General features: G+C 46.6%; 1 protein-coding gene across 44 annotated transcripts in view; it reads left to right on the forward strand.

Moving 5' to 3' along the window:
- FAM168A (family with sequence similarity 168 member A) overlaps positions 1-12,760 on the forward strand; it is a 149,347-nt gene that overhangs the window by 73,542 nt on the left and 63,045 nt on the right. For 37 of the 44 annotated variants that reach the window (XM_046912060.1, XM_046912062.1, XM_040659622.2 and 34 more), the window contains one exon: positions 1,727-1,814. The exons of 4 other annotated variants lie outside the window; for them this stretch is intronic. In XM_046912060.1, coding sequence (XP_046768016.1) covers positions 1,727-1,814 — 88 coding nt within the window. Of the gene's footprint in view, positions 1-1,611; positions 1,638-1,726; positions 1,815-12,760 lie in introns of all 44 variants that reach the window. 3 more of the 44 variants (XM_046912089.1, XM_046912076.1, XM_040659684.2) reach the window with 1 other exon arrangement.

The raw sequence follows: 12,760 nt of genomic DNA on the forward strand, positions 1-12,760 counted from the left end.
GCTGGTCCAGTGGGTTCCTTCAGACCACACGCCAGGTGGGACATCCAGTCCAGAAGACCAAAACCCAAACCAAATCTCCTCCAACAGGAGCCCTCAAAGCACAGAGCATTGCTGTAGGAGCCTCAACATGAATTCTGTGATCTCCTGATTGCCTCTGGTTACACTCAGGTTTTGGGATCGTTAGAGTGCTGCCTCTTGTCAGAATGGTTTGTGGTCATTTGGAACGCCCTCTTGCCTTATTCCCACCATTGATGTGAAACCTCCACATCGATGGAGGTGGCATTCCACCTCCACATTCATGCAGGGGCATGGTGGATGTGAACTGAAAGAAAAAAGTCATTGAAGGAGACATGAGCAAAGCATCTGGGTAAAAAGGAGGTGTTTTTGGCTACAGTGGATGCAGCTCTTTATACATTGAGCTGTAGTGGCCCTCCTCATCCACTCCTCACACCCTTTGCCCTCCAGACTCCTTCCCATCTTTGCAGCCTTCCTTTGGATGCTCTCTGATAGTCCTGAGACTGTGGTGCCCAGCGAGCAGTGCATGGAAGCTCCATGCTGACATCCCATGGCCAACACCATGGCCATCCCATGGAGCCCTTGTGTTCGCTCATAAATTTCTCCAGTGTCAATTCCTGCAGTGTGCCTTACAGCTGTTGTTGCCTTTGTTTTGACAATTGCTCTTTCTCTGCTAACTTGGGGGTGAAGGGGCGGCTAATTAATTAAGCAGTAATTGTTGTCAAGTCAGTTGTTCCTAGCATTTAACATTTGACTTGTTTACCGTCCTGAGGTACAGCGGAAGGAGTTAATGATCTAACAAATTGCACATCCATCACGAGAGACTTGCTTGGAAAGGACAACTGTATTTATGAGCTGTAAAATAATACACTTTAAAAGCTCACATTTTGGAGAAGGATCGTTGGGGTTCGCGTTTGAAACTGTCACTAGCTAGCTGCAGAGACAAATGTGTCGCCTAATAAAGCTTAATGACTGATTTTCCTATTAATCAGAATTGAGAATGTGCTAAATTAAGATAATTAACTGAGCAGTTGCTTAACTGACAACTGATAGACACAAATTCCCAAGCTGCTTGTTTCCCTCTAAATAAAACTCAACAGAAGACAACGGGTGCTGCTGTTGGAGATCCGCCATCTCGCCCACCTCGCCATGCCCATCACCACCCCAAACAGCCACTGCCTGCCCTGGGCAGCCCCATAAATGCTTGTGCAGCACCCAGGCCTTGGGCACGAGGTTACTGGAGTCAGTTGGAGTTGCTCTCCATTTCGTCAGGTCTTTTGCTGTCTCACTGCTGAAAGGTCGTCTCTCCATTCTCGTTGTCTTCATCACCCAAGGCTCTGCTGAAGGGGTGAATTCCTCTCTCAATTTCTGGCTTTTCCTCCTTGTTCACTGCACGGTAGATGCCGGGTCATGAATCCCGAGGCCCATGAAGGTAAGGGAATATGTGAAATGAATTTGTTCCAGGTGTATTTATAGGCAGTCTGTGCAATGGTGAAGAAGTTAGAGGAAATAACGGAGAGATCCAAAACTTGAATGATGGAATACACTATCTGGCTGTAACATCAAGCTGTAAATCCTTTTTTTTTTTTTCCTCAGCTCACCGTGTCCTGAATTACAACGTGGTAATCCTAGCATGCAGCACTGCTGTGGGCCTCAGAACGGGAGCACAGTGCAGGCGGCTGCCTCACCTCTGCTTTCTTTTTGTCTGCAGAGTTCCTGATCTTCCACCATGAACCCGGTTTACAGCCCCGTTCAGCCTGGGGCTCCCTATGGGAACCCAAAGAACATGGCGTACACAGGTAGGTCTGCGCTTGGCGGCGGCTCCGAGGACGTCCCTGTTGGGTGGAGGGAGCAGGCCATCGTTAATGAGTGGTGAATCCGTTAATTAAGGGAGAAGTGGTTTGCATCAGGGACTCAGCAGTGAGGTTAATGAGAAGAAATTGGACCCGAATTCCACCCGTGGCGGAGCCAGTTATTTGGGGTCCACACCATTGTTATCATAGGTGATGATTTACATGGTGTTGTTGGCTGATTGTTTTTGCTTTGGTTGAGTTGATCCTACGTCGAACATTGAGACCCGTGTCTGTTTGGAGCCCATGTTTTGAACTCAGTTGTGTAAAAGTGTCATCTTTAATGGTTGAAAAAGGCATTGGGTTATGCTCGCCATAATTACGTGACTGGCGGGGAGCTGATGTGTAGGGATAGAGAAAGAACTGAGCTCAGAGAGGGGTTGTGCTTTGGAAGAAAACCTCAATTTGGGTGTCTGTGTTGTTCCCTGGGCGTTGTTTCCCCAGCACGTGTTCTGATGGTGTAACCCTTCCTTCTAACATTTTGTTGAGTGTCATTAGCTATTAATTAGCTATTAAGTGCCGCATTGCATTCATGCTTTTTGTTCAACTTTACCAGCTGTGTGAGTTGACTTTAAGCCTAACACGTGAGACTGCTTTGTGGTGAGAAGTGGTCAACAGCACATGGAAATGAGCATCCAATACTCTCAGCTATTTCATCTGCACGGCGTTCTCGTTGGCTCTGCTCCCTCTCTCTGGCAGCAGATCAGTCCTACTGCGTTGCTGGAGGAGTCCTGGCTGATAACTCCAGTATAGAGAGTTCCTCAAAGAGGTTTTGCCCTATTTTGATCCACCAGTTCTCTTTTCCCCAGTCAAATTTATGCATGCTGCTTAGTTGGAGATACTTCATGTGGGGAAACTTTGGTCTTCCAGTCAAAGCATGAGAGGCTTTGGGAAAAATTCTCTGTGAATAATCAGAAATATCACATAGAGAGAGAACTGCAGACTCCAGCAGTGCTCGGCTGGGAGAAGGAGTTCCAAAGTGCACTGGAGAGAGCAGCAACTCTGTGCTTTGCAGTGTGTGGATGGGTTTGACAAGAGTCTACTTCTCTCCCACTGTACTTTCTTTGCATGTGTTCGAAACTCCACGTTAAATACTCATTGAATGTGGATTTTCTATATCTGCTTCAAACAGCTGTGGATGTTAGGTTAGAGGAAGTTTTTCACCCAGAGGGTGGTGATGCACTGAACAGGTTGCCCAAGGAGGCTGTGGATGCCCCATCCCTGCAGGCATTCAAGGCCAGGCTGGATGTGGCTCTGGGCAGCCTGGGCTGCTGGTTGGCGACCCTGCACATAGCAGGGGGTTGGAACTGGATGAGCACTGTGGGCCTTTGCAACCCAGGCCATTGTGTGTTTTAGAAGCTACCTTCCTGGCACTTTGTAGGATGATTTTATTTAAACAGTGAGGTGCAGATATTCAGTTCTTACCCTGAATTTACCTTGATTTTTCCAGATGGAGAAATTTAGAGGGTGATTTCTGTTTTAAATGAACCAATTCTGCATGACTGCATTCTGAATAAATCGAATGGTGACATTAATAGGAAATGATCTTCTAAAATAACCTGCTGGTTAATCACCATGAAGATTATGTTGTGCATTCAGATGTTTAAAGCCATTGTCCTCCTTGCTCCTGGCAGCTCCGGTAGGCATCCTGGTGGGGCTGGTTTCACCCCAGAGTTCAGCCATTCACCTTCCACAGCTCATAGCAAGTGGGGAGAAGAGAGCAGTAGATGTGCAGCGTGACATAAGGCCAAAAGGTTGGGAGAGATGAGACTCAAGGAAATGTCGTAAGGTCTTTGGGTATGTCAGTGGGAACTCAAAAATAGGAAGATTCAGGTGGCTGCACGGGCACAGGACAACAGAACAATAACTGGGTCACATTGGTGCTTGGGTTTCCCATTTTCTTAGTTTAAATGAAGAGCAATTTCTTTGCTAGGCAAGTAGTATTCCAGAATGTCTTTTAAATATGAGTTTTTTGAATATTTGGTGGGAAAACTAAAGTTACAATGCAAAAGGGAAAAGAATAAGATTAATTCCTTTACATATCAACACAGGCATGCTCTTGGGCAGTTTCAACTGTTATTAACAGAAAGCTGACATAGCTCTTGCTTTAGAAATGCCAGATTCTGTCTATCTAATGCTGATTTCTACCCTTGGACTTCATTTGCAATGCTTTAACTTGCATTGCTCAGCTACTGATCAATTTATTATGTAGCCACAAGCTATTCTGGAGGATATTTAAATGCATGTTGACAAAGAAAATGGACTTTTCAGAGGAGAAGCATGAAGTTAAAGAGCTGGCAGGTGTTTCTTTCCCAGATTGTTTTGAAATGGCGTGGTGAGTCTGGAAGGGACGTTGCCTCCCAGAATTTGTGTGGAGCCCTTACATGGCCCCAGGAGCTCCTTACAGCTTTGGGGTTTGTGACCGACCTATTGCTTTGGTTTAAATGGTTTAAATGGTAAACAATGCATAAACCAGGGTTTGAAAGTAGAAGTGCTCAGTGAAGTGGTCAGAAGTGTTAAATTAGCACGAGAAATGGGCAGAATAGTATTGGCTGTGTGCTCCAGCAGGTCTGGCTCCAGCTGCCAGTAATCACTGCCCGTTTGGAAATTTGACTTATTTTAGAACATCTGTGGCAAACGGTGTTTGAATATTAAAAGAGCATGTAATTAATTTGGATCTTACTGTAAAGTGTTGTTTCAAATGTTCTTAACTTTAAAAAATACATTTAAGGACTCTCATTTGCTATTTTATTATTTGTAGAATGTGTTTTCCTGTCCCAAGTGTAAGCTATTCAAATGCCTGGTTCTTCTTGGATGCTTTATCCTTTGTCTTTCCATTTACACCACTCATGTCTGTGGTTAACCCTTGAGTATTTTGCAAAAGGATGTGAGTCCTTAAAATGCACATCAGCCCAGCAGATCCTTCTAACGTCAGCAAGACCGTGTGCCCAGAGATGGGTAACTCTGCTCTGTCTGTAGTTGGGTCAACTTTTTCAGCCTGTCTTTGGTCACCAGGTGGTGTTCCCTCAGTGACCGATAGTTTTGAATCAACTTTTGGGCAGGTTGTTTGCCTTCGGTGCTAGCCAGCCTTGGGTCAACTTGTAGACAGGTTGTGTGTCCTCTGTGCTTGACAGCCCTGGGTCAACTTGTGGACAGATTGTGTGTCTTCAGTGCTAGTCAGCCTTGGATCAACTTGTGGACAGGTTGTATGTCCTCAGTGCTTGACGGTCTTGGGTCAACTTTTGGGCAGGTTGTGTATCCTCACTGCTCACCAGTCCTGTGGCAAATGGATGAGCTCACTGGAGGGGAATCAGGGATGAAGAATCAGTCTTTTCTGGAGCTTCAAGCGTGAAACCATAAAAGCATTGTAACTTACACCATGATCATTTTCCCTATCAGAACCTGATTAATATGCTGATAAGATGCCGTGCCTCATGAACCTTCGGTAGACTGCCCTGTGTTCATTGCAGCTATTGCTAAATAAAAGCTGATAATAAAGCCCACAAGCTCGGAGATGTGTAGCTGGTGAGTAAATCTCTGAGGGTTTGTGTTGCGTGGCTGCAGTGCACGACTCTCTCCTGCTGCCAGGAACTGCCAGGGGTGTTCTCCAGCATGTGTGGCACATCATGGAGCTTCTGCCAACGGAAATCAATGGGGTTTTTTTGGACAAACAGCCCTCTTCAGGCTCCTTGTGCCATTGAGCAGTCTTTCTACATTTTTCTTCCATAATGACTGCAGGAAATGGAAAAATTACAGGAATTTTGGAAGTTATTTGAACAGTTACTTGAAATTTTAAAAGGAACAGGACAACCTCAGTTTTTGTAGTTTCTCAGCCTCTCCATTCAAAAATTTTTATGAGATGTGTGCGTTATGTCTTAGAAGCTCTTCTACCTCTCTTGTGTTGAAAGGTGCATTGCTGGTTGATTCCGATGGAGATGCTTAGGGCTGTGTTTGGTCATGAGTCCCATCCTTGGGATTTACATCAGAATTATTTACTGTAGGTCTTCCAAAACCTGAACCTTTATTTTAAAGAGGTTATATCTGGACAAATGTACTTGTCTGCTTCTTGAGTGAGACGGGAATGGCAAACCTGTGTTCAGAGCTGAGTGCGCATGCAGTACAGTATCTCTGTAAACTCAACACTTCCACTCCAAAATGGTCTTACAGGAGAATGGACCGCAATGATCATTTAGTTTCAACCCCCCTGCTATGTGCAGGGTCGCCAACCAGCAGACCAGGCTGCCCAGAGCCACATCCAGCCTGGCCTTGAATGCCTGCAGGGATGGGGCATCCACAGCCTCCTTGGGCAACCTGTTCAGTGCGTCACCACCCTCTGGGGGAAAAACTTCCTCCTAAAAATTCCCTGCAAAGGCAGTGCCTTTTACAACAGACTGGTTCTTTGGCCAAGAAAACCAACTCCTGACAAAACTACTGAGTGTGAAGAAGATAAAGTTGACCTTATCTTCCCCTGGGGCATAAGTCAGCAGGTTTTTGGGGAGTGCTAAGGAAGATGAGGCTGCTTTGGTGCTCTTATGTTCCGCACGTATGCCCTCGTCTTCCATTTGCTGGGAAATGCCATCTCTGGATTTAACGAGGTGATCCACCACTTACTGGTTCTGTGAAACAGGAATTTTAAAGGGTGTTGGACTGATTTCAGGGTGATTAAAAATGGATGAAGTGGGTACAGTGAATATTTTTCCTCTGGCGTTTCTTCATGTTTATTAATTGGTGTGCGTAGAGCAGGCAGGGAAATGGTAGTTGACTGGGAGAGGAATGAGCTCTGACTCGTGTAGGCTATCGTTATTTTATGTGCAAATGCATCATTTCTGTACAGTAACACGACCAAGCGATGTGCTGCATTTCTCAGTGCTGGAAGCTGTTTGAGTTTCAGCTCTGCTTCACTGCTCATGTTGGCTAATTCATGGCAGTAACTTGTCAAGCTCCTGAAGTCAGAAAGAATCAAAAACACTGGAGGGATTGAGGTACAACTTTTCCCATCTGGGAGAGCGAGGAGGAGGGGGCTGCTGGTTGGGTTTGGGTCGTTTAGACCCAGCGTCATTGGATGTTGTGTTGAGGGACATGGTTTAGAGATAACTATTGGTGATAGGTAGACGGTTGGACTGGATGATCTTGTAGGTCTTTTCCAACCTTGGTGATTCTGTGGTTTATGGGCATGCGTGACAGCTGTGGGTATTTGGGTACACTGGCCATGGTCCTGCCACAGATGGGCAGTGTGATGGAGCTGATACCCACCATTTGAGTGAAGCACCCCATGCCTCTGGGTGTACCAGGACAAAAGGCTTCTTCCTTTCCTTTCAGTGCTGGAAATGGAGAGTTGAGCTGTCTCATTGCCAAGGGTGTACTTGAGCCCCTTTTAAAATAAAAGGAAATGGCAATCACAACACTCCAGGTAACATCAGCCCTCCAGGAGCTCCCCAGCAACTTCACAGAATGGTTTGGGTTGGAAGGGACCTTGAAGCTCACCCAGTCCCAACCCCCTGCTGTAGACAGGGACACATCCCATAGCCCAGGTTGCTCACAGCCCCATCTAGCCTGGCCTTGAGTGCTTCCAGGCAGGGGGCATCCACAGCCTTGCTGAGCAACCTGTGCCAGTGTCTCACTACCCTCACAGGAAAGAATTTCTTCCCAATCTCTACTCTAAATGTACCCTCTTCCAGCTTAAAGCCATTTCCCCTCACCCTGTCACTACCCGCCCATATAAAAAGTCCCTCCCCAGCTTTCCTGTCAGCCCCTCCAGGTCCTGGAAGGTTGCTATAAGGTCACCCTGGAGCATTCTCTTCTCCAAGATGAAGACCCCCAGCTCTCTCAGCCTGTCCCCATAGGGGAGGTGCTCCAGCCCTCTGATAATCTTTGTGGCCCTCCTCCAACAGCTGCACGTCCTTCTTGTGTTGGGGGCCCCAGCAACTTGCTGGAACAACCTTCGCCCCTCGCCTTATATTGAGACTCTATGTAAGCATTTATGTGCTTTTAAGTTTCCCCCATTGTAAAAAAAAAAAATAATAACAAAACAGAATAGTCCCAGATCCTAAAAGCAAACAAAACTCAGGTCATGCATTCCTGAATGAGCCCATTGTGGGCCTTCTAATCCTATGTGCTCGCATAGTGCGGAGAACAGCTTTGTGCTGTGCCACATTGCTCAGACACAGTATTGATTTTGTTTTTTCCTCGCAGTAAAAAAAGAAATAAAAAGATTAAATGACTGGGGCTGAAGCAGACGTGTAGAAAGGAGGGAAGAAAAAAGCCAATATAAGGCGAACAGAGCATTTTTTGTGTTGGTTGCTGCTGTAGACTGTTGGCGTACGGTCGTAAATTCTTCACTCACTTGAGGAAGAAAAACGCCTTATTTTTAAGCTTGAGTTCTGCCAAAGCTCTGTCTTAGGTGATGTGTAGCTGAATTCTGCCCAGTTTGGGCCTTTAAAATGTGTCTCGAGTATTGTAATGGGTGAATGCAATTTTTTCCCATATGACTCTTAGTCGTTGTATATCACAGAAACTCTTATTTGTTGTTGGCTTCTGTTGTCTGTAGTTTGTTTCTAAGCAGTCTTCTTTTTCTGCCTCTTTGTTTCGCTCGTGGTTCCATTGTTTTAGACTATTTAAATGTCTCTTCCTACGTGTTTCCTTTACTTCCACATAGGCTGTTGGCTCTGTCATCCTTATGACTGTGTATCTGTTGCATCCTTTTGGTTTTTTGCACTTCAATCTGTCCGCTCTTAAAATGATGGCTGTTGTGCTCTGTTCCTGGAAATCTTCTGTGCCTTTCAAGCCCTTTGTTCTGCCACCACAGGCCCTGCTCAAGAGTCTGTCCCCTTCTTTCCTGTTGCTCCCCTTTAGATACTGACAGGCCGCTCTCGTGTCACCTCGCAGCCTTCTCATCTCCATCTGCACAGCCTCAGCTCTCAGTCTGTCCTCATAGGAGAGGTGTTCCATCCCTGGGATCATTTTTGTGGCCCTCCTCTGGATGCTCTCCAACATCTCCATGTCTCTTCTCTACTGAGGACTCCACATCTGGATGCATCTGAGAGGATCACTTGAGAAGATCACTCAATTGGACGTAGTTCCTGCTGGGAAGCTCCTCTAAAAAGAGGTTATTTCAGGGAATTCCCTCCCCTTCATACAACCTCAAGCTGGAAGGGACCCACAGGGGTCCCTGTGCCCAACCCCGGCCCCACACAGCACCCCCAGCCCCAGCCCTGCATCAGAGCTGTGTCCCATTGCTCCCTGATCTCAGATCTGTACCCACCACCCTGGGGAGTTTGCAGTTCCAATTCAGATCCCCACTTGCTTTTCTGTATGCTACACAGCTCGGGTGCTGCCCTCTGCTCTGCCCCACACACATAATGTTTGCTCCTCACCTCCAGTTTTGCTATTTATGTCAGGAGCAGCAGAGAAGCACTTCAGTTTACGCTGCTGTATTTTTGTAGGCTGAAAATCATAAATGAAAATACAGTGGCTTGCCTTCTGCAAGCGTGTTTGCAGATTAAATATTGAATTTTTCTCCTCTCCTGGCACACAGTGATTTCTTCACGCCGTGCGACGCAGCACAGAGGTCCATCTGTATGTACAGCACCATGACCTGCGATGAGGTCTTAAAAACCTTTATCAGAAACAGTTCCCTGGTTTGTACCACATCTGCAAATCACCGAGTCTGTTTTTCTGCTGCGCAGAAACCAAGTCCAGAGGTTGCTTGTATGCAAACACATTCCTACACTTATTTCCAAGTGCGTGCGCCTGCCTTTCCCCCTCTGTGCTCTCGCTGGCATTCGGCCTCGTTTCATCTGATGCAGTACTGGGCTTGAATTTTAATGTCTCCGCAGCCAGAGATGATTTATGAGATCCCAGAGCCCTGCCTCGGAGCACAGGAAGAAAATATTGCATCAGTGAGCTTGCTTGGCTCTGTTCAAATAGATGGGGACTGAAGGACTCCTCAGTGTGATGGCTTCTTCCATTCTTCCTGCCCCCCATGCTGCATCCTCTGGCCCTGACCCAAATTTCTGCTGTTGGAGGGGTGTGCTCTCTCCTGCAGGAATGAGGGCTGCCTTACTGAGGACCTGGATGAGGGCACTGAGTGCACCCTCAGTGTATTTGCAGATGTCACCACGACGGGGGGAAGCATCATCAGCCTGGGGGTAGGAAGGGCCTACAGAGGGATGTGGACAGGCTGATTGCTGGGCTGAGGCCAATGGGATGGAGTTCAACAAGACCCAGTTCCAGGTCTTGCATTTTGGCCACAGAGGATCTGGGGCTTGCACCAAGGGAGGTCCAGGTTGGATGTTAGGAGAAATTGGTTCTCGTAAGGAGTGCGGAGGCATTGACACAGACTGCCCAGGGAGGTGTTGGATTCACCATCCCTGGAAGTGTTTAAGGAACTCCTGGGACAAGTATTTGCCTGCTGTAGGTGTCCGGAGTCTTTGGAAATCATGGCTTTCTCCACCAAGGTTCTAATACCCAACAAATCTTTGTTTAGCTGAGAAGAAGACCATCCCATTGCTTACAACGTCCTAAGTCTGTATGTTGGCTTGAGGGTGAAGAGAAGTACATCAAATAACAGCGAAGCCAGGTTGATAGGGTGAGCAAGATTGAGATGTAGGCCACAGCTATTGGATGTGAGGGTTATGGAGGGAAGGGCAAGAGGGAAACCCCAGAGTAATGACAGATGAAGACCTTTGTAGCTCAGTAAATTAAGTCCCTTTAGTGAGTAAACGAGGGCACTTTCAGCCTTCCACTTGATTTATTGCCATCTGTTTACGCACAGGATTGAAGTTAGCACCTCTCATTACTGGAAGCTTAATGCCTTGCAGAGATGAGCGTCCATCTCAAGGGAGAAGGAGTTGTTGATTTTGGTGGCATTCCCAGGAGATGCGAAGCACATAATAGCCATGAATGAGATCTGATGGGAAAGAGCTAATTTTAGCAGCCTAACCAGAAGTGGTTTCATTCAGGAGGATGGGAGTGTGTATGCATCTGAACTTCTGCTTACCTCCAGGTTCTTCTTATTAGAAATGAGGCAGTAATTATTGAGGTGAAGACATTTTCTGCTGCGTGTGGAAGGTGTGGGCAAAAAGTTATGTTCTATTGCTGGTATGACTCTTCTTTCCTTACAAAGCAGTGAAGGAAATAGTGGTATATTTGACCATCATAGTGATTTTGGAGTGAATGGAGTGATTTTTCATAAATGAAGGCATGGTAATGGTCACATAGACTTTAAATAGGGCATGGTTTGCTCTGAGCCCATTGATGCAGCTCAGGATCTAGGACTGCTGGACGGTGCACATCTGTGGGTATCCCACTGCATGCACAGGTCAGGGACTCTCAGATCTCTTACAGCCAACTGGTGCCAAGTTGGATCTTAGTTGTGAAGATCATGCTCTGCATTTCTCCATCTTCTCCTATTGCCTTCAGAGAGTTGAAGGATAACAGCACCTCTGATGCAGGAAGCTCAGTTTGGTGCTTGACCTTTGCTGGATGTGTTTGAAGTTTGTCTTCTCCAGTACCCATTTCCAAAGTACAGCCCATTAAATCCTTTTCTACTTCTGTGCTCAAGCAAACACTTGGAGATCAGTACTACTCATTAGGTATAATTGCTGGGGAAGGGGGCTGGAAGAGGATCTGTGGATATGGTCCCACATCAAATCCCAAAGGTGGGATTTGTCCATGTTACGCAGCTTCATGCATAATTGACAGCAAAATGCAGGTGAGATGTGCAGAAGGGAAGGAAGGTGACATAAAAAAAAACCAACACATCGTCTCTCATTTTGCTTTTTCTGTCCTCCTCGCACACTCACAACACCAAAGTGAATGCACGTAGAGTCTGACACGTGTGCTGGATGGAGAATGAGGGATGGGGCTGTCGAGTCATAGCATTGCAGAATCTCTAAGGTTGGAGAAGACCTCCAAGATCCTCATGTCCACCCCATCCCATCCCACCATGCTCACCGACCATGTCCCTCAGAGCCACATCACTGTGCTTGGAAACCTTGCTTGTCTCCTGGGTGCCCCTCGGTTGGCAAAGACAAGCAGGTTTGAGGCGGGCCTTTTTGGAGCTGATGGTGATTGAGATCTTTCTCCTCTTCATCCTATCATCAGACAGCACATCCAGTTGAATTGCCACCCCTTTTCCTCTCTACCTGGATGTCTTATCGCTCTCGGCTGTTTTCTTCCCTGGTTTGGGTGTCTTGAGGATATCTGAGGTCTCTTCCAACCTTCATGATTCTGTGAAATCCATACCAGCTTTACTGGGAGCCTATGCCATGAGTTAGACATTACGACAGTAGGAACACCAACAATGTGTGCATTAAGCACGTGGGTGTATTAGTAAATGCAGGACAGTGCCCCTTCCATCAGGCTGCATTTTGGTCCCCATTAAAACCAGCAGCCAGCCCCCGGTGTGTTGCTCTGCCACCATCAGCCCAAAGTGATGTTTGACAGCATCTCCAAATGAGTTAGAATCTTCATAAAGTTTCAAAATGTGCTGAAACCAGTGAAAATAAATAATTGGCAATAGTGAAAGAGGGAAGAGCCAGTGATAGCATGGCCTAACGAGCTTGGTCCCATTAATTTCTCCACTAGCAATTCCTTCAGGGCAGCAGTGTGTAATTTTCCCACCCTGGGTGTTAGTCCCACGATGAATAAACATGAAGTGGAAGCAGAACGCTTTCCCATTAATTTCAAACTCGGGTTATCATGACAACAGGTTACAACTCTTTTCATTGCCATGACAATATCTCCTGCAAAACTGTGAAGATGTCGTCTGACAGTTATTTTTAGTTTGTCCTCTATTCCCATGGAGACCAACTTTGCCTTGAAGTGCTCGGTGCTGTGTGCTGGGAGTGCTTACTGAGCCTTGCCAGAGTCTGTAAGTCAGGAGCAGCCTCAAC

Source organism: Gallus gallus, chromosome 1 (genome assembly GCF_016699485.2).
Source record: "Gallus gallus isolate bGalGal1 chromosome 1, bGalGal1.mat.broiler.GRCg7b, whole genome shotgun sequence".
NCBI classification, from domain to species: Eukaryota; Metazoa; Chordata; class Aves; order Galliformes; family Phasianidae; genus Gallus; species Gallus gallus.